General features: G+C 39.4%; 1 protein-coding gene across 4 annotated transcripts in view; it reads left to right on the top strand.

Moving 5' to 3' along the window:
• The first annotated feature begins 3834 nt into the window (after nucleotides 1-3834).
• zcchc2 (zinc finger, CCHC domain containing 2) overlaps nucleotides 3835-26820 on the top strand; it is a 27290-nt gene continuing 4304 nt past the window's right edge. The window contains exons 1-13 of one of the 4 annotated variants that reach the window (XM_069512486.1): nucleotides 3835-4833; nucleotides 9626-9746; nucleotides 10641-10711; nucleotides 13760-13831; nucleotides 14271-14371; nucleotides 16133-16236; nucleotides 16838-16900; nucleotides 17701-17761; nucleotides 17985-18114; nucleotides 19511-19578; nucleotides 19889-19965; nucleotides 24790-24906; nucleotides 24999-26633. In XM_069512486.1, coding sequence (XP_069368587.1) covers nucleotides 4027-4833; nucleotides 9626-9746; nucleotides 10641-10711; nucleotides 13760-13831; nucleotides 14271-14371; nucleotides 16133-16236; nucleotides 16838-16900; nucleotides 17701-17761; nucleotides 17985-18114; nucleotides 19511-19578; nucleotides 19889-19965; nucleotides 24790-24906; nucleotides 24999-26633 — 3427 coding nt within the window. In that variant the 5' untranslated portion in view covers nucleotides 3835-4026. Of the gene's footprint in view, nucleotides 4834-9625; nucleotides 9747-10640; nucleotides 10712-13759; nucleotides 13832-14270; nucleotides 14372-16132; nucleotides 16237-16837; nucleotides 16901-17700; nucleotides 17762-17984; nucleotides 18115-19510; nucleotides 19579-19888; nucleotides 19966-24777; nucleotides 24907-24998; nucleotides 26634-26820 lie in introns of all 4 variants that reach the window. The other 3 variants (XM_069512485.1, XM_069512484.1, XM_069512483.1) reach the window with 3 other exon arrangements.

Raw genomic sequence — 26820 nt, 5'->3', positions numbered from 1 at the left:
CAGAATCATAAAAATTAATGAAAACCAAACTAGCAAATGACTTCTGTGATCTCATATCTGAAGGGGCTGAAAAACAGATTCAGTGTATTTTGTTGTGTTTGAAATCCACTACTGTGCATTTGCTTCTCACGGGGTCGAATCAGGAGGATTCATCTCAGCAGTCTGGTTGTCTCCTGTGTATCTGACCTCCTGACCTCAAGTTTGTTAATACAATGAAGACAATCTAGTGAGAAAAAGAGGAAAGAAGCAACTTTTACAGACTCACACAACTTTAAAAACAGAGGAATTCTCAGAACAGCCTCATTTAACCACTCTGCCGTCTGTCTACTTGTAATTGTCACATTTTTCCATCAGGGGGTGGTATTGCCTCAATGAGAGTCAATGAAAAACCAAATAAAATCTATTCATTATCTTCCTGAGAACCCAGTGGTGCAAAACAGTTAAGTACCAAGTTATTTTACTTGATTTACACACTTTTCAATTTAGAAAGAAATTTTGTTCTCTTTTACTGCACTTCATTTGTTGGATATTTTAGTTGTTAGTTATTTTGCAAATTCAGAGAGTCAATAGATCAAAACCAGCAAATTGTATAATTATAAGTGAATATATTTTGAGGTAACTTCCCAGCTCTCGCTCCCCCTTTCATTTATATCTCCTATCCTATCATCTTAGTAAATCATTAAAAAAAATGTATTGGTCCAAGAGAAACAATTTACATTATTAACTTTACCAGCTGCAATATTAAAGTGATGGACACATGATGAACACGTGATGGATACATAACTCTCAAATGGGCCATTCGGCATCTGAGCACTTTTACTTCTACTCTGCAATTATTTTTTAATGCTGATACTTAATTTTCAAATCAAGCTTTCAGTAAAATGTTACCTGCTGGTAACACAGGATTTTAATATTTAGGGCCAGAGCCTTGGTTAGTATATTTCACTGGCTTAAAATTCAGGAGACAGGCTATTAAGCTAAGATAAGTTTTGTTTGAGCCATACCCCAATCTGCCATTTTTTATTTATTGTGCAAATTTTGTGTGAATAGCAGCTATTCAAAAAACTCAACTTCAGTGACATGTACGTTCCTGCAAAGTCAAGCCCCAAAAATGTTTATATTGTGCAAAGGCCATTCCCACTCAGAGAGGAGGACGCAGAAGGATCCAGAGCTCCAACTCCCATGGCTGCCACTGCTGAACCTCCTGCTAACACTGGAGTCCGGCCTCCGCGTCCAGCCCAAAAGCAGCAGCGGTTTACACCCTGCCCCCTGCCTGTTCCGTCTCCAGCTTCCCCACCTCCTCTGACTCTGCTGATGTCGTCACTACATCTGTCTGTGATGGTTACGATGTGGTCGAAAAGTCAATCGGGGAAACAGACTCTCCAGGAGCACCGGCTCCACCATGTGTGCTCTGTGCTAATGAACCTGCCATCACTGCCATCCAGGATTATTTGTCACTGTGCCAGGTTAAAGCAGCCAAGCAGCCTGCACCTACCTCAGAAACCTCAGACTCTGCTGTGAAAACATCTCCACCTTTTCCTCTGACTCCTCCTGCTGGATCCACAGTAATTGCATCAACCCCAGATGTTGAGGTTATAAATCCGGAGGCCACCAGAAGTTTGGACTGTTTTAACTCAGGCTCTGCAGGTTGCTCTGGTTCTGCAAAACACTCTGCTGCTGTCGGCCTGAAGATGCAGAATAAGACTTCTCTGTTATTCTTTCTTCTTGATATAATTTCTGCTTGTTGCATTTCAGTTACTCCACATCATAACTCTGCCAGCTGCAAATTTGTGAGGGAATTTGCTTAAAGGTCCAGTGTGTACGATTTAGGTGAAAGGGAAATATCAGCAGAAATTGAATATAAAATAATCCTAGCGATGTTTTCACTGGTGTGTTTCATCTAATTGTACAAATTGTTGTCTCTTTACCCTAGAATGAGCCCTTTATATTTATCTACAGAGGCTGCCATGTTTTTCACAGTTGTTGAAGGCTACCACAGGTATTTTTCATGTTTGGAAGGGGAGGGTGAGGAGAGGGGTATTCAGCTGTAATGTTCAAATTCACCACTACATTCTACACACTGAACCTTTAAGTATGATATGACCTATGGCAGGTCCTGCATTAATGACATGTCATAGAAAGTGCATGAGTCAAAATCGAGTTTTAAAACTTGTATCAGTCTATATTGCTTTCATTTATAATCAACCCATATAATGCGCTTCCGAACACAGTACCCTGTGTTCAATTATATTATCCATGTCCAACTGACACAGGAAACCTGGGGCCATGCTGAAGTTGTTCCAGCATGGCCCCAGGTTTCCTGTGTGTCGTGGCATATGACAAAGCTGCCATGTGTAAACTGTTGTGTGTGTGTAGTGTACATACAGGAAGAACCCAGAGGAATTGGGTTAACGGTCTACACAATGCTGTTAGGGTCAGTAAGTTCACAGCAGCCGAGGAACCATGCAACACAAATAAATCTGTGCATCTGGGATAGAAAAAGACTAAAACACTGAGCTAAGAGAGGAAAATATTTAAAAAATCATATACAAAAAAGAAAAAAGACATTTATGTGAAAGTGATTGGAGGTCAAGGTGAATATACCTGCATATAATAAACAGTTAATTGTGCAAATGTTTAAATAATGTGATATCAGTGACTACAGAAGAAGCATAGTGAGTTATTTACTGACCACAAGGCTGAAGTACAGTAGACAAAACAGATTTCTAGAATTATATTAATCTTCATTCCCTCTTTAAATCAATCAATCATATTTTATTTGAATAGCACCGGTCTCTCTCTCTCTCTGTCTTTCTGTGTGTCTTGGCATTTCAGAGTTATGTTGTTCCTTGAGTCAAGACTGAAATGACTTTCTCTTCCATTCTATTTACCGTACGTCCAAGAGCAGAATGAAGTGGAAATGATGGAGGCGTGTCATTGGATGGTTTTCAATATAGTCCAGGGATAAGACACAGGTTTCTGGTTTAGGACACATAGTTTCATCTTGTAAAAGTCACTGCATTGTTAAATGTCAGAAAAAAATAGCCTTCAAAAGCAGTCACCAGTTATCTGTCTTTGTATCAAATAAACAATCCATCAAATTTGATTGTATGGCCCATATTCACAAATCACAGTTTGTCTTATAGGGCTTTAACAAGGTGCAGCATCCTCTATCCTAAACCTGAACAAAAGTAAGGAAAAAATACAAAAATACCCTATTAACAGGGGGAAAAAATCAGAAACCTCAGAGAGAGACATGTGAGGGATCCCTCTCCCAGGACAGACGGAAGTGCAATAGATGCCGCGTGTAACTGTACAACATCAGCGAAATAACAGTATTTACAAAACTGATTGGAAGAAACAATTTGTAACATAATGGAAAAGTGTGTCGCTGTTTCAAGTATTTGTACATATGAAAAGTCTGATAGAGATGAAGGGAGCAGCAATGAGAAATGAATTGAGGAGTTATTCAGAATCAGAATCCTTTATTGTCAATGTTCAACATTGTCACCAACATTAAAACAGTGGAAATGTTAGCAGCTCTTCTTGTTACAGCAGCATCTAACTGATTTTTGAAATCAGAACAAGAATCAAGAAGTATGGGAGGGAGTCAGTAATGGTAGGGTGTGTGCATTGTAGGTCAAGCAGTCTTGTTGTAATCATATTCCACGATCAGGATCCACCAACAATCAAAGACGCGGACATTTGCATCCTGCATCTTAATTGGTTTAATTGATAAAAAAAGCCTACTCCGGGTTTCCAGAAACTCCACCAACAGCCACGCGGTGGCGGTAGAGCGCTAACCGCGCATAGCCACTCCGCCGGAAATGAGGAGTAGAAGAAGAACGAGTGATCGGGGAAAGCAGGTCCAGCACCGACGCCGCGTCAGATGTTCAATAACCCGTGAAAACCCCGCAAACCTCCGCCTGTCCGCGCCTCTCTCCAGCGTCACCACCCCGTGTGAGTTGTGAATAATGAAGATTGATCTGTTGTTTACTCTGTGAAGCTCCCCCTGCGCCGCTGATAATGCTGAAAATGAAACTACCGATGAAAACGGCCGAGGAAGGAGAGGACGAGGCGGTCGAGGACGACTCATTGGATCGGTCGGCGCACCAACATTTCCCCGGGGCGGCATCTCCCTCCTCGGCGTCCTTCGGGCTGGAGGAGTCGCCGGGAGCTCACGGGTCTCCGTCCCAGCTGGACAAGGAGACCGTCTACGAGTGGTTCGGCCTGCATTTAAACCCGGCCAAGCGCGTCGAGTTCATGTGCGGGCTCCTACATATGTGCCAACCCCTGGAGCTCCGTTTTTTGGGATCTTATCTGGAGGACCTCGCCAGGAAAGATTATCATGTTTTACGGGACTTCGAGTTCCGGGCTAACAGTCCGGGCGATCTGGGCGTTTTGACGGACGTGATTGACCCGGTGGTCCGCTCCAAACTCCTGGTCTGCCTGTCCCTCCTCGGGTCCGACAGCAGGGAATGTGCTGGAATACTCTTCGGGATTCTGAGCCATGTAGACCCGGCCCTGTTCTACAAAAACTATGACTACTCCCATCTTCCGTTCAGGGGTCCTCACCACCACCACCACCGCCCGGTCCACCCGCCGTGTCAGGACGGGGGAGTGTACGGGCGCTCGGAGCAGACCTGCGGCTTCTCCGCCAACGAGACGGCGGCGGGACCTCTGGAGCAGTTGGCGCTGCTCTTCACCATGGCCTCTCTGCACCCAGCTTTCCATTTCCACCAGCGGGAGACCGTCCGGGGCCAGCTGGACAAAATCGAGCTGGCTATAGAGGAGAGACGCCAGAGTCAACTGAGAATCAACGCCCAGACAACGGTAACTTCACCAACACTTACACAAGCCTGTCGTTTGTAACGCTGAGCTAGCTTAACACGTTTTAACTTCTGCTCGAGTCCCTCTGTAGCATAGCTGGCTATGGGGGGGGGATTATAAGCAAATTCCACACGTATAGCTAATCAGATGATAATAGCTAATGCTAAGTACTTCGGAAAGGTCTTGATTAGCATGAGCTGTGGTGCACGCTAGCTGATTTAGCTAACATCTAAGCTGGTGGTAGCTCTGTGGTTCCAACCACTGACTCCAGCCATGTTCAAATACATGGGGTATAGCTACGTTGCCTCGGAGCCATTATGTAGCTTCCTATTTGTCTGGGTTGTGGATCAATACTTGCTGCTGTTACCTTTGTTAACCCCCCTGTAGTTAAAGTCAGTAACCAGCCTCCTGGAAGCAGAGCACTGTCATTAATATTATTGTTGTAGTGATCATTCGTTATCCAGTTTCTCCAGATTGCTCCTCCACAGCTGATCTGTGATGTAACTGAGCCACAGTGGGTGTTTGACGTGGTACTGTTTCACTTGTAGCTTTTGAACATGACACCGGGTGTCTATAGGTTTTCACTTCCACCAAACAGGACAGCAGCTCATCTTTCTCACCGTGTCTGCAGGAGAAGTCATGTCACATAACTTAGCTGGTTTCCAGTTTGGTATATTGGTGTGATCCTTATAGTACTTGTATTTTAATGGTAACCAGCATGGCACAAAGTAGATCAGACCAACCAAGGCCGATTGTCCTCTTAAATCCAATCAATCTGCACCACGTTGCACACACTCAGAATTAAACCCCCTAAATATGTTTGTTTCATTTTAATCAAGAACCATTTCATGTTTTCTGGGAAATCATTGAAAATGTCCCTCTTCAGCAGTGTGATAAAACACCACACTAAGATTTAGTGGGTCCTTCCATGACACATACCACATCCTTCCACCAAGTTTTGTGGTACACTGTGAAGAGGTTTTTGTATTGTCTGTCTTACAAACCAACCAACCAACCAACAAAGCGGACAGGGATGAAAACACGATCTCCAAGGCGGAGGTTAAAAATGTTTATTGCCAAAATGATCAGAGCTTTTGCCTGCATTTTACACAGCAACCATTTTGTCAGTTAAACTGCCGGGCACCATTAGAGCCTTCAATGAAACCAAAAATCAGAGCACATACTGAAAGACCTGCCTGAGCCCTGGAGCACATGTGCGACTTTATTTATATAACAGGGGCGCTCATCCCTATGGTGTGTAATGAGCAAACACTTCACCTCACCTGATTCAATACAGTTCAGTTTTATTTACATTGCACTTTGTCATAACATACATTACCTCAAGGCATTTCTCAGAATAAGGTGAAGATCTTACAATATAAAGAAATCAGTTCCCACCATGAACAAGCACCTGTTGACAGTGGAGAGAAAAATATACCTCAGACAGAAGTGGACTGAGGGTGGGCGGCTTCCTGCCTTGAGTGGTTGGTTTGAGAGAAAAGGAATGAGAGGAAGAGAGAGATGGAACAGCTTTACATATAGTTGATATTTTAAAAATTATTGATGGGGGGGGTGCAGTGTCTATGCAATATTTCTCTCTGTCTCCATCAGTCAACCTCTGCATTCCTTTGAGTCATGGACCATTATCGACAACGGTCAGCAGTCAGCTAGTTTTTATTCCATCTGGTTCCAAACTAATTTAAACTTTTCCTCCCCCTGGGCTCGGGGGATTTAACAGGGGAAAGAACCACTGTCTTGCTTGCTTGAAATGGAACCCTCCAGGCTGTGGAAAACACAAAGCTACTGTATATGTCTTTTAGGCAATGGTGTCTTGTTGAGTCAGTGGAGCTCAGGGTTTCTTCCCAAAGACTGTCTAATAATAATGGTAAAGCTCTGTTGATTGATGAATTGTTTCAGCATTTTTGAAGCGTACAGTCATGTGAAAAAACAATTTCTCCATATGGATTTATTGTCTTTCTCAATATATCTAAACAAGTATCCGTTTTATCCTTTTTGATTTAGAGCCTTTATATACAGGTTCTAGAACAAATATAATAAAATAATACAAATTATTTACTTTTAACACCTCAGATTAGGTACCAGTGATTACCATCTCTTCAGGGAGGGCAGGTGGAGCGTGTCTTATTCCTCTGACATCTAGACCCAGGTGTTCTCTTTGCTCTCGAAGTGTGTGGTGTCATCATCAAGATCTGAAATGCTCTCCTGGGTTTAAACGAAAAAACTGTTGTTGCCTGTGAGTCTGGCAAAAGAAGTAAAAGAGATCTTCAAACTATTTGAAATTTAAATCATTCCACTGTAATGATAACTGGCATAGATTTCAAAAACTGCCAATTTGTCCAGTACTGGCCACCCTGGTTAATTCAGCCCAAAAGCAATTAGATGCAAAGAAAAAACTCCAAGAACCACAACTTTAATCACAGGGTCTTCATCTAACTCTTGTAACTGTTAGTGTTAAAGTACATGCATCTAATTTGACAACAAAATTGACCTGTATGGGAGGCCCCTGGAAAAAAAAACATTTCTGTCCAAGAAAAATATTAGACAATGACTAAAGTGTGCCAGTGAACATATCTGTGAAGACCCAGCCTTATGGAATAATACGCTCTGGACAGATGCATCACAGTTAGAGTTGTAGGAGATGTATTTGGCGCAGAGTATTTACAGCTTCCTAGGAACTGAAACTCATCCCAACACAAACCAAGATTTGAATCCTGTAAAAATAGGCAAGAATCCCCTCATGGATCACACATCTGATGCAACTTTGCACGAAAGAGCGGTTTCAATTTTTTCGCAAACCTTAAAAGAAAGTAAATTTCCATGGGCTGTACTTTGTTTTCTTCACATGACTGTGTATATACGTATTAAAGGAAAAATCCCTAATCTGAAGTCACGTCAGACAGAGTTTCCCATCAGCCTTGTGGGTCGACCACTGTAAATGAACCTTCATTTGTGTGAATGTCTTGCTGTCTCATCTCACACGTGCATGTGGCAGTTTACATTAGGGATGCTCTTGTCAGCTAATCAATGACTGGAAATGAATTTTCAGTCTATTGTCAATAAGTCTATCAGAGGTCTCACAGAAAAAAAGCAATGATTAAAAACAATTAAATGTCAATAAGAGATTGTTGTTTCTGCCTGATAAATAATTAATGCTTGATGCCCACTGATCAGGTGTCAGAAGCAGTTTATCCTTGTGTGTGGCAGCACCACACATGATGCCATGTTTAAATATAACCAGAAATGTCAGTTTTGGTAGCAGACAGACTACTTTAACCATTTTTGTTAAGTGTGCGAATAAAAGAGGAGCTTCACCTTTTTTACTCATCAGAGTTTGTTTCAAACTACCGCATATGTTTTAAGTTTGTTGTTCCTCCAGAGGGTGCTGCCTAAATTGTCTGAAGCGATTTCACTCGTGTCAGGGTGGGTTGTGGCTGAAGACATGGTAAAAATAGAAGAAGTGAGCATACCAGACCTCTGTATCCTGCTCCTCATCTCTGCCTGAGGCTCTATGCTACATTAGCACTACTAACATAACACACTAAACTGTGAGGGTGGGTGCAGGTGCTAAAATAAACAAGGGTGTATCAAATGTAATGTTTTTTTCTTAGTTAGTGCATCAGTGTTACAGTGCAGTGCTAAACCAGTAGAGCGCTGCTTTAACACAGCGAGCGTACCTTTAATGAAGTCTGCGAGGCTGTCTGTTCTAGATGACTCTGTGAGGTTGACATCCTTATCATGAGTCAGGTCCGGGCCTGGTGAAGATGCTCGCCTCTTAATAAAATAACCCTTTCCATTTTTAGAGGACTGCACTGTGTCTGGACTGTGGCACTGTCTGATTTTTTTTTTTTTTTTTTTTTAAACACAGAAGGGGGAGAGGGGCAGTGAGTGAGAGATCGGTTAGAAACAAACCCAGCTAACTGGTGTGTGGTCCTTGTGCTGACATAATGTCTGATCCCTCCCTTTTTGATTGTTGGACTATTTTGCTTTAGTTTGGCTAGTTTGGAGCTCGGCTGTTATCACTTAAGATAAGATAAGATCGACTTTATTCATCCCACACTGGGGAAATTTCAACATTACAGCAGCAGAAGGGCATCAGGATAGAGACAAATAAAAATATAGAATAAAATAAGAATAAAAATATACATATGTATGTATATATATATCAGCACATATGTGTGTGTGTGTGTGTATATATATATAAGGAAAAATGTAAACAATATGCAAAGATACCTGATACAAAGATTCACAGTGATTATTGCACATTGGTTATTGTATTGCATATTTTTCTATGGTATTTTTATTGCACACATGTTGTTCACTGTCTTAAGCCAATCAACATTTAATGCATAGCTACTATATATATTTAGCTGAAGTTATGGGGTTTAAATTTAGGTTTTAGTCAGTGTTTACACCAGAGCTTTTGGTGAATCTGAATAATGTACAATAGAAGATATCAGATAAAAGTTCTATTTTCTCATTTCCATAAAGGACAAACTAGTGATGACTCTACTGTTTCTCTCTAACATGATTTCGGAGGCACTGACCTGTTATTTAATCATCAAACTACATAACTTAACGTGAATGAATTACCACAGGTATGAGGCCTTTGTGAGTGTGTTTCATGAGTAACTACATAACCCTGTAGTTTCACATTTACATGAAACTATTCACAGTGAAAGAAAACTACAGGTTATAAGCTCAAAATACAGCAGGACAATGAGAACAAACCAGTGTGACGCAGTAACTAACTTTCTTTTTGTTTGTTTGTTTCTAGGAGCTGAAAGGTCAGAAAGTGGATTTCCTGCCCCCCCCAGCACTGGGTTTGGGAGAGTGTACTGCTTCACATCCTCCGTGTCAGAGCCGACGCTCCAGCCGCTGGGTGGCACAAAGAGAAGGTGAATAGAAACAGTGCATATATAACAATAATTACTAACCTGACACAAGTGTAACACGGAACTTAAGTTGTGCTTCCAGTTTCTTCCGCCGCCTTGATTTTATCTACCAAAATATTTTTTTTCGAACAAGGGTCAAATAACTCAGATTAATGAAGCATGGGAATTTCTAACTATTGTAAGATTACAATAATCTTATTTATTTTGGGCCTGTAATGTTCTCTGTGTTTCCCTTCATGTTTTTCTCTAAATATCTGGTGATGCTAGACACATTCACATTTGTGAATGGGTCTGAAACCTCCCAGCTCAAAGATCTCCGTCCAAAATGCCTCTGAATAGAAAAGAGCAATGAAATGTGTGATGCAGCACAGAGGAACAGACAAATGTCTGGAAACACTTACCTGCAGCTGTTTGTGCTTCTCACATCATGATTATTCCAGTTCAATTAATACTGTGGTATAGCACATTCAACAGACCTCTCCCCAGCAGCAGCAGCAATCTTGGTTGTTTATAAAAATAATTGAGCAGCACTGCTCTGTCAGAAACCAGCCTCATGTTATAAGGGGCTGTTTTTTTGGTTACCGTATAATGTTTTTGATTGGCCTGACCAGTTTCAGTATGAAAGGAAATGATCTGATAGGGAGGACAGCCAGACCAATCCACAAAAGTGAATATGATTGGTGTGGTTTCCAGGTTAGGGCTGTAGGTGGACATACACAGTGGAAAGTACTGATTAATTCATAGCATGTACTATAATATCACAGATCATTGTATGGGCCTAAATATTTAAATAGGCTTTCAGTCGACACACACCAGTGTTTGTTAGTAGATGCCTAATCCCAGTAAGATCACAAACTCCTCATAGTTCATTAAGGATTTCTGTTGTTGTCTTTGCAGCGGTGCATATAGAGGGGATTGTGCTCAGGGGCATCTCTCGGACCAGAATAGACAAGGAATACAAATTTGAGGTAGGTAATACCACCACACACACACACACACACACACACACACACACACACACACACACACACACACACACACACACACACACACACACACACACACACACACACACACACACACACACACACACACACACACACACAATGCTCTGCTACAGCTTAAAATGTCTTGTCTAAGTGTGATTTGACATTTTTATCTATGTAATCTCAAGTTCACTAAGACTTGACCCTGATTATCGTAGTTATGTCTAGTGTTTCCTGTAGTGTGTGTGCGCACACACACACACACACACACTCTCTCACATTCTGTTATCTTATTGAGAAAACTCGTTGGCATTATACATTCCGTAGCCCCTTACCCTAACCTCAACCATCACAACTAGATGCATAACTCTAACGCTACCTTAAACTTGTGACCTTAACCCTAAAAGCAAGTCTTAAACCTCAGACATCCCATTGAAGAAGTCATAACCAGGCAGAATGTTTTCATTTTCCCAAAATGTCCTCACTCAGTCAGGTTTTTTTCTCTGAAAATTGTCCTCACAAAGCCATAAGTACAAGTGTACACACACATGCTTGCGTTCTGCTCTACTGCTAACAGCTTCCTGCATGTGCGCTCTTAGCTTTGGTCGGTGGCCATTTTGCTGCATTTGAAAAATGAAACAGTTATATTAACAGTAGAGTGTAACAATAATAGTTTTTTGGAAAAACCACAAGCTGATTTAATTGAATAAACTTTAAAGAGACTCAGGGAGATTCTCACAAACCACATTCAACCCAACACTGATGTGCAAAATATATGTACAGACCCTTGAATGGTTAAACAGTGCACCACACTTGCTCCTGCTGGTGCCCCATTTAAAAATTGTTAGTTGTTGGGTTGGTTGTTCGTAGTATTTTTTTGCTAAATGAGCAGTGTGTGTCAGGATGTGTTATTTACTTGACAACAATTCATACTTCTATCTCCTCACTGTCAGGTGAAAAAAAAAAAAGACTCACCTTATGCACAAGTCATTGTCATCTTGGTTGTTTTGTTCTGCTTGTTACTTTAGTGCTAGTCTGGAAATGAGGCTTTTTAAAAATCTCATTGTGGTACCATTATTAGCTAGTTCGAGCAGGAGGTAGCTGCCATGTATTTTGTCGCAGCCAAATCACACTTGGCCATGTGGGGAAAAAAACTGCAGGTTCTGCGTGTGTCTTTATTTTTAGATTACACATTATTATCTTTTATAGTTTCTTTGCCCCAGTTGGCAGTGAACTCAGCTAAACCGAGTGTCCAATTCTACAGTGACTGAATGTTGTGCCAATCTTGTGGCAGCTCATCACTACTGTTGACCTTATCGGTTCAAACATGAATTTTGTCTCAACACAAATTCACAGTATTTAATAAGCATATTTAGTGCTCGCTTACAGAAAGAGAGATTCGCTAAGACAGATGGAGATGAGACACTAACCGTCCTGTTGGCTTGACTGAGCTTTTATCCTGAAGCCAGCAGCATTCAGCTCTCCATCTGGACACTGATCCACGAGCAAAGACCCATCACACTCATTCTCACGTGTTCATATCTGCAAGCATGAGCTAAATAGGCATGCAATGATTCCATCATGTAGCATAATTAATATCCATTACAGATAGTTACGTTTTTAATTACTGGGAAGTGGTAGTGGTAGTGTCTTTTTGATCTCTATTAGGTAGATGAATGTTTCTGTTGTTAAAACATTTATACTTCTGTGGGGTTGTAGATCTTTAGATGTGTATCATCAGAAATATATGTGTGCGTGCGTGTGTACTGTATGTGCGTATCACCCATTAACCCTCTGAGGAAAGAGGATTGTGGGGGTTTGATTTATGACGTGAAAATCTTGTTTCATTTTCCCTCATAAAAGTTAATTTACCAAATTGTTGCATCTTTAGCTGAGTTGGTAACTGGACACGCTAAGAAAAAAAGGGATTGTGCAGCAGTATCTGTGTAGAGAATGGACTCTTATCTATATCTGTGTTTAACTTGCATGACCGACTACAACTAACCAAGTAGAACAGTAATGCCTCATCAATTCACCTCAAACACAAACTAGTGCACAAACCCTCATATTACATTCCACACACATAAGCAGCTTATTGTATCACAGGGATGCTACAGCAGTAAATACCTTCATTGCACTTTGTAGCATGTATGATGTATATGTTGCGCTGGACTGTTGCTAGTACTGACAGTAAATTCATTTCACTCAGTGTGTTATCCATATTTTCCAGAAACTTATATGGATTGATATTTCCCCTCTCGTCAACATCTACACACTTATCTTAAATTTATGTGCTGTTTTACTGGGAACACTGAATACCAGAATCAGCCAACAGACCATTAGTCTTACTCTGTTACCACACTGTACTGGATTCCAAACCAAACTTTCACTGTCTGTGGTTCTGTGGTCATTAACGGGAACTGAATTCATTATCTACACTAAAATAATCAAAACAAATCCAGTTTAGAAAAGATATTCTCACTGACGTCTTGACTTGTCATAAGAAAATATTACCAGCTGGTGTTGAGACGTGTGTCCCCATAGTTGTTACGTGATAAGTCAAAGTTTGCTATTTAGAACTGTCCCTGGGGGCTTATCTGGCCCTGTCCCACACCCACACTGTGGACAGCCCCTACAGAAGGACTGCAGCTTCTCGCTCTCCTTTTCTCAGTTGGATAAGATTTACAGAGCAGAGACAGGCACTGCTCATGTTCTGGCCTCTGTCACTTTGATTCACACTTATCAGTGTGTCTGTCAGAGTTCGGGATTCAGGAGACACCATGAGTGTTCATTGATTAATCAAAATTTATTTGTACAACCCATATTTACAATTTGTCTCATAGGGCATCCTTTGTCCTTAACCCTCAACAATAGTAAGGGGAAACTACCATAGGTAGTTAATGTGACCAGTTTGTATTTTTGTCAACTTGATTTTTGGTCTTAAACAATTTGATCCCAAATATGGATCATCGTCAAGCTTTCTCACCGTAGTCCATGTAGTGATGGAGGTCGTTCTCTGCTGTGTTTCAGGTGAAGTGGTCAGACTCTTCTTCGACCCGTGTGACCAAAACCCACCTGGAACTGGAAAACTTCCTTCTTAAGGTAAAATGTGCACTTTTGTTGAAGATATAGTTTTTTTTAACACCTTTCAATTGCAATAACAAAATTGCCAAGTTATGAGTCCTGCAGAAATGGAAAACTCCAGTTCCTTACCAGCCACACTTCATTAGCATTGACTTAAAAGCCTTAAGTAAGCTTTTAGTGTGGAACGATAGGCAAGAAATAAAGGGTGATGTCAACCTTTTCTACAAACATAACTTTCAGGTACAGAATAACATGATTAGAACAAGATGATTTACTTGGAAGTAAACAAGAAAAAAATCTTAACTGTTTCTCCACTTTATACTTGCATTTCATAGCAGATGAGACATGTTAACAGACAACTTGCAGTTGTAAACATGCAGGGGATGATTGCTTTATTTGCACAAACCTGTTTCTCAGTGAATCTTGCCTGTTGTTTACCTTTCTTCTATCTCTGCAGCTTCCTAAGGATCAGTGCACTGAGTCTTTTGAGAAGAGCATCCTGAGGCTTCTGAACCAGGGCGACCAGTATGAGAGCAGAGAGGTGGAGAAGAACCTCAGGTACATTTCACTTGTCCCATTAATATTTACATAATTAGCTGAAGTATTTTTGAGCATTCTCAAAATGACTATCACCTCAATGGTTTCCTTTAGTGAGAATCAGTATCTGCGATGTGGGAAATGTTCATGATAGATAGCATCTCAATCTTTTTTGACACATTAAAATGTTACAGACTGCAGCCTTGTCTTCGGTCAAGGCTGCAGTCTGAGTCCTGCAAGTGGAAAAAGGTCAATGTCTGTCTCAGGGTCATTTCCTGTGTGTAATAAATCTGGAAAACAATTTTAATCTGTGTCACAGTGCAGTAAAGAAAAAATTACCACGCACGCTTTCGGAATTTAAATTGGTATTCTCACCTGCAGAAATCCAAGTCAAAGATGTTAAGTCACATCTTCAATAACCATTGATGTGAAAGAGCTGTTGGTTGTCACATGACATCATAACTTATTGTAATTGATGAAGCTCTACAGTCTGTGGTTATTCAGAAAAGTGATTCAACACGGCTGCATCCCTCACCTCGGCAACATGATCCAAATTCACACCCTCCCCAGATGCATCTTATTTTCAGTAGTCCATCTGCTCGTCATACATACAAAGTTTTGGTGCAGGAATCTTTATTTCACTTTCTTGAGCATTGTGAAATATTGCCTTTTTAAAAATTGGAATCGTTTTCCCAGGAAATCATTCATGGACCTTGATAAAAATCCCATGCACATTAAGGGAACTGCTATAAGTGTGTGCAATTTGGTGCTGCTTGATTGAATTCAAGCTACTGATTGGAGGTGTGCACTCCATTCTGTATTTAATCCTATATTTTTCATATTTTGAAAACCTTGTGTTAGTATTTCTTGTTTGTAGTGTTCAGACGAGTATCACTGGTTTGATCATATTTGTGGATATTTACTCATGAGGGGCATTAAAGGTTCAGTGTGTAGAATTTAGTGACATCTTGTGGTGAAGATTCATCCTGCAGCTAAATACCCCTCACTGCACCCTCACCTTCCAAACATGACAGAGAACCTGTGGCAGCCTTCAGTTGTAGTAAAAACTCAAAAGGTGTCCATAGAGAGGAGCCAGACCTGATGTGAATATAAAGTATTTAAATATAAATGGCCCATTCTAGGGTAAAGAAAACAGTGATGTGTAATTTAGATGAAACACACAAGTGAAAACATCACAAAGATCATTTTAAATTCACTTTCTGCTGATAGATCCCTTTCACCTAAATCTTACACGCTGGACCTTTAAATGTCAGGGTTGGATGGGTGTGAAGAGGTAAGGCTCATTTTCAGAGCCAGCCACACCCTTTTTCCTCACACACACACACAGACACACACACACACACACACGGCACTGTGTCCATCAGTTTCATTTCGTGTGAAAGGAAACTTGGAGCTCGGGCTTTTCACCAGTAACTCAGCCCCAAATCCAGCTGCATTGCAAACATTGTTGCTGCTTGTATTTGCGAGTCTCTTGCCTTTTATGGGTCTCGGCGCCACTGTTGACAGGGGAAAGATTTTTGTTCTATTATTTTAACTACAGTATGTTAGTATAACTGCAACATATTGTCGTTACAAGACAGCTCCAGATGGTAGCACATGTTTGTTGTTTTATCAGTGAGGCACTACAGTGTGGTGTCATGGTTTGATCATAGCCACACAGTGATGGAAGTACGAAACTGTCTTTTCATAGAATTCATCTCTTCTTATAGATACAGAATAAAATATATGTGAATAAGGAAGTGTGTGACTTTGTGTTTCCAGGGAAAGGTTCCTGTCTGCTCCTCCAGTCTTCAGACAAACCAGAAAGGTCTGCAGCTTCTTCAACTGTGACTCCACTTACTCTGCTAAACCCAGTACTTGCAGATGTGAGTATCAAACTAAGAATGACATGATACCTTTGGAATGGGTTAACATTTAATCTGCTTTTTGCAGTCGTAGTCATACTTCTGTGCTCCTGTTACAGAACAGACTCATTTTCTCTGTGTACTTTCAATGTACTTTGATACATCACAACCATTTCTCTTAGTCCTCATGTTTAAGTTCAGTGAATATACTTGTATTCACAGTATTTAAAGGAGCAAGAACATTACTGCAGTCTTGTCGTCAGACATGTGCATTAAAGGCTCTGTTTAAGGAGTGTCACTCCACAATTATTAAACATGCTTTCATCATGACTTGAATAGTTCTAGAAATGCGCCTGGGCATTGAGATAAAATAAGTTTTTACAGTCAGACCACACATGGTAGAATTATTTACATAAGAACAAAGAACAATTTAGTTTTTCAATTCTATCATTGTTTCAGTCACAGATATGAAACCACATATGAAAAATATGCTATGGTATCAGAGATTTGTGATATCGTGCCTTGGAGGTGGTTGGTGTGGTGCCATGGATGGTTCATCATTATTTCCCATATGTGATACCTTTAGATCTGGACATAAATCAAGAAATCTTTTTCTCTATAGGCAACTGCCAGCTGGGAAAGGCCTACCAAGGAGACTGCTCCGATGCCTCCAGTCAGGAAGAAGGTGAGAGGAAGTAAAATTCCATCACAGCTTATTTCCTCTGTTTTCCTCTGTGTGGAGCAGTATTGGCAGAGCAAAGAGTAGTGTGAATTAAATGCACTGGAGCCTGTATAAACAGTGAATCAGACCTGAGTGTGTTTACAAAGGAACAGCCCCACCACTGCCACTCTAGTCACAGCTTACGCTAAATACTAAACTCGAAAAGCTGACTGGCATTTATTTTTGGAGGTTGCTGAGAAAGGCCGAGTGTGTTTCAAATCCTCATATTTCAAAGCTATATTTGCCTGCTCGTGTGCAGGACTGAGTTCAGCGCCAGCAGTCACAGCCCTGACTGGGCTCAAACTTCAGAATAGGTCAGTGCCCAGTCCATGCGGGGAAATCTTGTGTTTTGGATTAGTGTTATACTCATTACTAGTACTGCTTGTGTGGGATAAGGAAATAAAACAAAATTGTATTCTTTTTCCTTAAGCTTTAAATTACATTTTACTACAACAACAAAATAATCAAAGTGAGCCTTTTATGTGAGCAGTACTGAATAATGTTCTTTACTTGAATAACCTGGCCTATTAATAAAGTGAACCCTACTTTATGTGGCATTGTCGCAAGCAGTAACAGCTAATAGTTAGAGTTTAGAAAGGAGTGATCTGTATGTATATGTTCAAATTTGCCAGCGCTCATGATAAAAAGAAGTCCTGGTCATTTTTCTTGTCAAAGCATCTACGAAAAACATTTAATATCACATACTGTACCTTGATTCTTGATGAAAATCGGTTGTAATGACATTTTCTTGATTTGTCTCTCAGATTTAGAGTCGTATGTTCAGGGACACATGAAAAAGCATGGGACCAAGAGCCCAAGTCAAGGGTGAGTAGAGCCTCTATGATCTGATCTGTGCTTCTGCAATGTTTTCATCCCAATGAGAAAATAATACCATGAATGTAACAACTAGAAATGTAATACCACTGTGTATAGTGATAGTACTGTGATAGATATGGATCAATTCATAATTTCAGAGTTTAATATTGATGAGAATGATGAAATACTCATGTGAAAGGACGTCAAATGAAATGACTTTCCTCTGTATCAGTCTCTCTAGTGCCAAAGCCTCTCAGGGAGACAGTTGGAGAGGGGGGCACACTGCAGAGGTCAATGGTCCTGCTGAGAGGAGGAAGAAGAGCTGTGCACTGAGGAGCAGTCAGGAGGCTGAACAGGTGAAGGTACTGCTACTTGCTTTTCTCCACCCATTCTAAAATGTTTATCGTCTGCTGTACTGTAGCTGCTGTCCACATATTATTTGAAATAGGTGAGAATAGTCAGACTTTTCCATTTGTAAACTGAATTCCAGGTAAAGCTAAAGATTAAAGGAGCTTAATTACAATCTATCTCTGTAATTCAAGCCTGCGAGGAAAGTCTACCACAACAGCTAGTGTTTCTGCTGTAACTTTTCTATCACCTTTAAACTACACTTGCCAGACAGAGAATTATGAATGGATTATTCCTTAACAGGAAACATGTTTTTAGTTGTTTAAGGATTACTCAACTTGAAGTAAGAAAGCGGTGGTGGTATATAACTTCCAAAAATTTCAGATTGTGAGTCGGCAACCTCTTGTGTCACCTATGCAGGTGTCTCTTGAAAATAAGAAGACAAATATTATGTCCTCCCATAGATGAGAATAATTTTTACATAGTGTTCAAAGCCTGCTTCTTGTACAACTGAAAACTACTCACCACTAATTATGAAATACTGTATACTTGAGCTTTATGTGGGAGGTGATTGTTGGGTTGGAGGCTGTTCTGGTTCAAGATGTTTTTCTTGTCTCACAGAGTATGGCAGAGGTTTGTAGCTGTGTTTATCATTAACTTAACTGTAAACTTCAGCAGCACAGTTCACAGTTAAGGACAACTCCACGAACTGTAGTTAATCATTATACATGGTAGATACATGAAGGTCAGTAAGAGTTAGTCTGCCTTTTACCAGTGAGGTGTGTGTGTGTGCATGCAATTCATCGAATGTTTTACACAGTGCCACGTGAATGGGAGTACTCACTCACCGCTAATCTCACTGATATAGGTCAAGACTACATGTATGTGTGTGAGGGGGGGAGAAAGCACGTTGCTGACAAAGCACATCCTCTCTCTCTCTCTCTCAACAGCTCTCTCTCTTCCAGTTACTGTCATAACAGAGGCTTAACACGCAGTAAATGTCTGACCCTCTGTTCTGCTGGACTGTGTCTTCTAAACATCACAACTCAGTCTATTCTTTTCTGCGATTGTACAAATTATTACTTAGAATAACTTAAACATCACCCTGTTTCGTTTTTCATGAATTTAAACTATTTGTCAGCAGGATTATATAAAAAGTATTAAATGTAAAAGCAAGAGTAATACATGTTTTGATTGTCCAACTAAAATCTTAGAAACATGACAGGATGTCTCTCTCTCTACTCTCTCTACTCTCTCTGTGTGTGAAAGAGAGAGTGTGTGTGTGTGAGACCAGTAGTAGTTGTTGTCTAACTTTGTAGTGACTCTGTAATGACAGGAAATCACCTAAATGTGAGAGGTGCTCTTAGAAAACTGACTGCTGATGTTCTGACTTGTTTTTCTTCCTCACAGCACCAGGACACTGACAAGAGAAGCCACCCAGTCACTAAAACCAAGAGCCGGGTCGTGCCCTCTGACAGGTAGATCAGCTACTCACTATTTTAATTTAAGTCTGTTTGCTCAGCAGTCTCTCTGATAACTTAAAATCCAGGCGTGTGATGACTAAAATTCTAAAGATTATATTTCAAATTAAAGCCAATCGCAGTGGATTGTTTTAAAGTAACTGTTAATCACCTTTGCATTTTAAGATCTGATCAGATGTGTGATCTATATGGACATGTGACTGTGTATTTGATTTGACCATGGCACAACACAGCACTGATGTGTTTAGGTGTCACTGACTCCACATTTCTATCTCTGCTGATGTTCCTACACCTCTCTCTCCCTCAGGGACAAGGGGAAGGGGAAAGGAGCTGCCTTTGTGACCAATGGTAGTTTGGTGCCAGCTCAGTCGCCTCAGAGGAAAGGTGAGTGTCCGTATTGCTGTCATGATGTTTGGATGTAAAAGACAGGGGAAGTAGCTCCAGGGTGGTTGTGAATGAGTGAAACAGATATGAAATGACTGGCAACTCCCTTTGAGTGAAGGAAAGACATTTTAACTTTAAGTCAAATCAGAAAACACATTTGATGCACATACAGTATATTTAGACCATGAATAAATCCTCTTATATCCTCATATATATATATATATAACTCAATACCCCAATTGCACATTGCAAACAGGCTCTTTTTCTATTGCAAACAGGAACTGCTTAGAACTTATTTACCATAATGTATACATAATGTGCACACAGATAATAATATTACATAATATTGGCTCACAAAATGGGGTTCAAGGGTTAAAGAAAGGAAGTTGAACGTTAAATGCTTATAAATTAATAGATGGCTATCCACCAAATACAAATAATACAGAGATTACTGTGTTTACTGTAGAATCAGAAAGTTCCTTAAGTAAAGTACTTTGTCTGTATTAATGGTTTTGCTTGTCTAATCAAATAAAACAAAGTACTTTACTTAAGGAACTTTCTGATTCTACAGTGAAATGTTAAATATGTTTTGTTTCATCTGATTAGTTCTGTGAAAGCTATTTGTTTTATTTGATTAGTATAGACAAAGTACTTTACTTTACTTTAAATAACTTTCACAGAACTAATCAGATGAAACAAAACATGTTTAACATTTTACTGTAGAATCAGAAAGTTCCTTAAGTAAAGTACTTTGTCTATATTAATGGTTTTGCTTGTCTAATCAAATAAAACAAATAACTTTCACAGAACTAATCAGATGAAACAAAACATATTTAACATTTTATTGTAGAATCAGAAAGTTCCTTAAGTAAAGTACTTTGTTTTATTTGATTAGACAAGCAAAACCATTAGTATAGACAAAGTACTTTACTTTACTTTAAATAACTTTCACAGAACTAATCAGATGAAACAAAACATGTTTAACATTTTACTGTAGAATCAGAAAGTTCCTTAAGTAAAGTACTTTGTCTATATTAATGGTTTTGCTTGTCTAATCAAATAAAACAAATAACTCTTTCACAGAACTAATCAGATGAAACAAAACATGTTTAACATTTTATTGTAGAATCAGAAAGTTCCTTAAGTAAAGTACTTTGTCTGTATTAATGGTTTTGCTTGTCTAATCAAATAAAACAAAGTACTTTACTTTAGGAACTTTCTGATTCTACAGTGAAATGTTAAATATTTTTTGTTTCATCTGATTAGTTCTGTGAAAGCTATTTGTTTTATTTGATTAGTATAGACAAAGTACTTTACTTTACTTTAAATAACTTTCACAGAACTAATCAGATGAAACAAAACATGTTTAACATTTTACTGTAGAATCAGAAAGTTCCTTAAGTAAAGTACTTTGTCTATATTAATGGTTTTGCTTGTCTAATCAAATAAAACAAATAACTCTTTCACAGAACTAATCAGATGAAACAAAACATGTTTAACATTTTACTGTAGAATCAGAAAGTTCCTTAAGTAAAGTACTTTGTCTATATTAATGGTTTTGCTTGTCTAATCAAATAAAACAAATAACTCTTTCACAGAACTAATCAGATGAAACAAAACATGTTTAACATTTTACTGTAGAATCAGAAAGTTCCTTAAGTAAAGTACTTTGTCTGTATTAATGGTTTTGCTTGTCTAATCAAATAAAACAAATAACTCTTTCACAGAACTAATCAGATGAAACAAAACATGTTTAACATTTTATTGTAGAATCAGAAAGTTCCTTAAGTAAAGTACTTTGTCTATATTAATGGTTTTGCTTGTCTAATCAAATAAAACAAAGTACTTTACTTAAGGAACTTTCTGATTCTACAGTTAAATGTTAAATATGTTTTGTTTCATCTGATTAGTTCTGTGAAAGCTATTTGTTTTATTTGATTAGTATAGACAAAGTACTTTACTTTAAATAACTTTCACAGAACTAATCAGATGAAACAAAACATGTTTAACATTTTCCTGTAGAATCAGAAAGTTCCTTAAGTAAAGTACTTTGTCTATATTAATGGTTTTGCTTGTCTAATCAAATAAAACAAATAACTCTTTCACAGAACTAATCAGATGAAACAAAACATGTTTAACATTTTCCTGTAGAATCAGAAAGTTCCTTAAGTAAAGTACTTTGTCTATATTAATGGTTTTGCTTGTCTAATCAAATAAAACAAAGTACTTTACTTAAGGAACTTTCTGATTCTACAGTGAAATGTTAAATATGTTTTGTTTCATCTGATTAGTTCTGTGAAAGCTATTTGTTTTATTTGATTAGTATAGACAAAGTACTTTACTTTACTTTAAATAACTTTCACAGAACTAATCAGATGAAACAAAACATGTTTAACATTTTCCTGTAGAATCAGAAAGTTCCTTAAGTAAAGTACTTTGTCTGTATTAATGGTTTTGCTTGTCTAATCAAATAAAACAAATAACTCTTTCACAGAACTAATCAGATGAAACAAAACATGTTTAACATTTTATTGTAGAATCAGAAAGTTCCTTAAGTACTTTGTCTATATTAATGGTTTTGCTTGTCTAATCAAATAAAACAAAGTACTTTACTTAAGGAACTTTCTGATTCTACAGTGAAATGTTAAATATGTTTTGTTTCATCTGATTAGTTCTGTGAAAGCTATTTGTTTTATTTGATTAGTATAGACAAAGTACTTTACTTTACTTTAAATAACTTTCACAGAACTAATCAGATGAAACAAAACATGTTTAACATTTTCCTGTAGAATCAGAAAGTTCCTTAAGTAAAGTACTTTGTCTATATTAATGGTTTTGCTTGTCTAATCAAATAAAACAAATAACTCTTTCACAGAACTAATCAGATGAAACAAAACATGTTTAACATTTTATTGTAGAATCAGAAAGTTCCTTAAGTACTTTGTCTATATTAATGGTTTTGCTTGTCTAATCAAATAAAACAAAGTACTTTACTTAAGGAACTTTCTGATTCTACAGTGAAATGTTAAATATGTTTTGTTTCATCTGATTAGTTCTGTGAAAGCTATTTGTTTTATTTGATTAGTATAGACAAAGTACTTTACTTTACTTTAAATAACTTTCACAGAACTAATCAGATGAAACAAAACATGTTTAACATTTTACTGTAGAATCAGAAAGTTCCTTAAGTAAAGTACTTTGTCTATATTAATGGTTTTGCTTGTCTAATCAAATAAAACAAATAACTCTTTCACAGAACTAATCAGATGAAACAAAACATGTTTAACATTTTATTGTAGAATCAGAAAGTTCCTTAAGTACTTTGTCTATATTAATGGTTTTGCTTGTCTAATCAAATAAAACAAAGTACTTTACTTAAGGAACTTTCTGATTCTACAGTGAAATGTTAAATATGTTTTGTTTCATCTGATTAGTTCTGTGAAAGCTATTTGTTTTATTTGATTAGTATAGACAAAGTACTTTACTTTACTTTAAATAACTTTCACAGAACTAATCAGATGAAACAAAACATGTTTAACATTTTACTGTAGAATCAGAAAGTTCCTTAAGTAAAGTACTTTGTCTATATTAATGGTTTTGCTTGTCTAATCAAATAAAACAAATAACTCTTTCACAGAACTAATCAGATGAAACAAAACATGTTTAACATTTTACTGTAGAATCAGAAAGTTCCTTAAGTAAAGTACTTTGTCTATATTAATGGTTTTGCTTGTCTAATCAAATAAAACAAATAACTCTTTCACAGAACTAATCAGATGAAACAAAACATGTTTAACATTTTATTGTAGAATCAGAAAGTTCCTTGAGTAAAGTACTTTGTCTGTATTAATGGTTTTGCTTGTCTAATCAAATAAAACAAAGTACTTTACTTAAGGAACTTTCTGATTCTACAGTGAAATGTTAAATATGTTTTGTTTCATCTGATTAGTTCTGTGAAAGCTATTTGTTTTATTTGATTAGTATAGACAAAGTACTTTACTTTAAATAACTTTCACAGAACTAATCAGATGAAACAAAACATGTTTAACATTTTATTGTAGAATCAGAAAGTTCCGTAAGTAAAGTACTTTGTCTATATTAATGGTTTTGCTTGTCTAATCAAATAAAACAAAGTACTTTACTTAAGGAACTTTCTGATTCTACAGTGAAATGTTAAATATGTTTTGTTTCATCTGATTAGTTCTGTGAAAGCTATTTGTTTTATTTGATTAGTATAGACAAAGTACTTTACTTTACTTTAAATAACTTTCACAGAACTAATCAGATGAAACAAAACATGTTTAACATTTTCCTGTAGAATCAGAAAGTTCCTTAAGTAAAGTACTTTGTCTATATTAATGGTTTTGCTTGTCTAATCAAATAAAACAAATAACTCTTTCACAGAACTAATCAGATGAAACAAAACATGTTTAACATTTTACTGTAGAATCAGAAAGTTCCTTAAGTAAAGTACTTTGTCTATATTAATGGTTTTGCTTGTCTAATCAAATAAAACAAATAACTCTTTCACAGAACTAATCAGATGAAACAAAACATGTTTAACATTTTACTGTAGAATCAGAAAGTTCCTTCAGTAAAGTACTTTGTCTATATTACACACAGGTTGTAAGATAAACAAAACATATGGCTGAACACAACTCTCCTGTAGGCTGGTACTATTCACAGTGATTTCAGACCCTGTACCACACAGCTCCATACTGTTTACACAACTCACATGCACAACAGTAGCTCTGCTTAATGTAAACAACCATACTGTTAGACAGATACATACCAGATATTTGTTTCACACAGATGTTGTTGCAGATGGGGGTTCTGGTCCTGATACGTTTGGTGAAACATCATCAGAAAGCTACAGCTCACCATCCAGCCCTCAGCACAGAGGACCAGAGAGCCTTGATAGTGAGGATGACAACAACAAAGGTAAAATATCTTAGTATGCATGTTGAAGAATTCCAGTTTCTTTGATAGAAGACGTTGGTGTCTGTTCTTACCTGTTCTTGTTTCTGTGTTAGACACAGACAGCCACTCTGATGACTCCAGTAAATGTCCTGGTCCTGACATGTTCTTCACACGCGACACTGTTCCAGCTGTGGTGGGGGACGTCTCCTCTGTCCATTCTCTGTCTTCCAACAACCACCGGCCCCAGATAGATCCCCTGTGCCCAGAGAGCAGCACCGAGTTTCCTCCTCTCTCCTTCATGCATTCTCTGCCACCTCCCAGCCAAAGCATCGCCGCTGATGGGAAGCTCTCATCTGGTACAATGATGATGCAGATGCCCTTAGTGCCTCCAGCCATCCCAGGCCCAGGAATTGTGGGAGACCCAGAGAAGAGGGACATGCTCCCAACCTTTGGGATTCCGCTGATTGGCCTCCGCCCTCAAGGAAGTCTGTCTGTGCAGCCTTTTGTTCAGAGGTTTAAAACAGTTCTGGGTGGAGCTGATGGAGCGTCAGGGATTGGCTCTGCTGCTGCCATGCCACAGGCTTCACATCAGGCCCCAGTCAGAGCTATGAGTGTCATGACCCCTGGCCCCACATCCTTCTGCTCTCCACCTCAGCAGCCCTGCCAAGACCCAGCCAGTGTCAACTCAGGTCTGGCCTCCTCTCTGCCACATGTGGAGCCTTCACACGCCAAGCACCCGGGCTTATCTTTACCATCTGGCCTGCCTTCTCCCTACACCCTGCCCCCTATCCCCTCATCTGTCATGCCTACTGTAGGAGCACCTGTAGCCACTGGAGTGGCTCCATCTTCTGGACATGTACAAGCTGCTGTTCCTCCAGCTGTGCCCACCCACACCCCTGGACCCGCCCCCAGCCCCAGTCCAGCACTTACTCACAGCACGGCACACAGTGAATGTACATCCTACAGCAACAGTGGTTCTTCCTGTGGAAGTGCCCCCATTGCCCCTGGAATCCCTATTGCTCTTCAGCAAACCCATCAGCAACAAGTGACTCCACAGCAGCCAACACAGCCACCACCACCACAACAACAACAACAGCAGCAACAGCATCAACAACAACAGCAGCAGCATCAACAGCAGCAGCAGCAACAACATCAGCAGCAACAGATGGGCTGTGGTACGTGTGGTTGTCATAACAACTGTGGCGGGCGAAGCAGCAACAGCAGCACTGTCAGCGGCGTCTCCAGCTGCCAGACACCCTTATTCTTCCCCACCCACCAAATGGCAGCAGCAGCAGCTCGCCAGGTGTTCAGCGTTCCTCCGCCTCTCTTCCAGCTAACAAGCATGTGCAGTAACAGCTACCTCACCCAGGCCCAGGCTCCTCACCAGGCCAACGGTGCTGCCACCCTGCCTCCCTTCTTCACCGCTGCTCCACCTCCTACACACCCGTCCCCCTACGGCCCCCTCCACGCAGACGTGCCATCACACATGCTGGGCACCCAGGCCGCCGCGGTGGCGGTCGCCGCAGCCGCAACCTACAACCTCCAGCAGCAGATGGCGCCGGCGGCATCTTTCTGCCAGCGGGTCTACCAGCACGTGTACCCGAATCCTCTGGGGATGCTGCCTGCTGCAACTCTGGGAGGAGGCGGAGTAAATAAGAAGAGCGGCAATGTGTCCTGTTTTAACTGTGGAGTCAGTGGCCACTACGCTCAGGACTGCAACCAGCCCTCCATAGACTCCACACAGCAAGGTAATGCAGCTACGCAACGCAGGGAGAAACAGAGGAGCCATTAGTTTTCTTTTCCCAGAAGCCCAAACAAGTCCAGAAATAAGTCTAGACCAGTTAGACAAGTTAGAGCTTGAATCACCAAGACTGTGACAATGTGGTAGCAGTCAGACTGTCAGCGTTGTAACCTGGAATTAATCACTGTTTAACT

Source organism: Paralichthys olivaceus, chromosome 17 (assembly GCF_024713975.1).
Source record: "Paralichthys olivaceus isolate ysfri-2021 chromosome 17, ASM2471397v2, whole genome shotgun sequence".
Lineage (NCBI taxonomy): Eukaryota > Metazoa > Chordata > Actinopteri > Pleuronectiformes > Paralichthyidae > Paralichthys > Paralichthys olivaceus.
The sequence above is the reverse complement of the archived record's forward strand: the minus strand, read 5'-3'. Positions and strand labels throughout refer to the sequence as shown.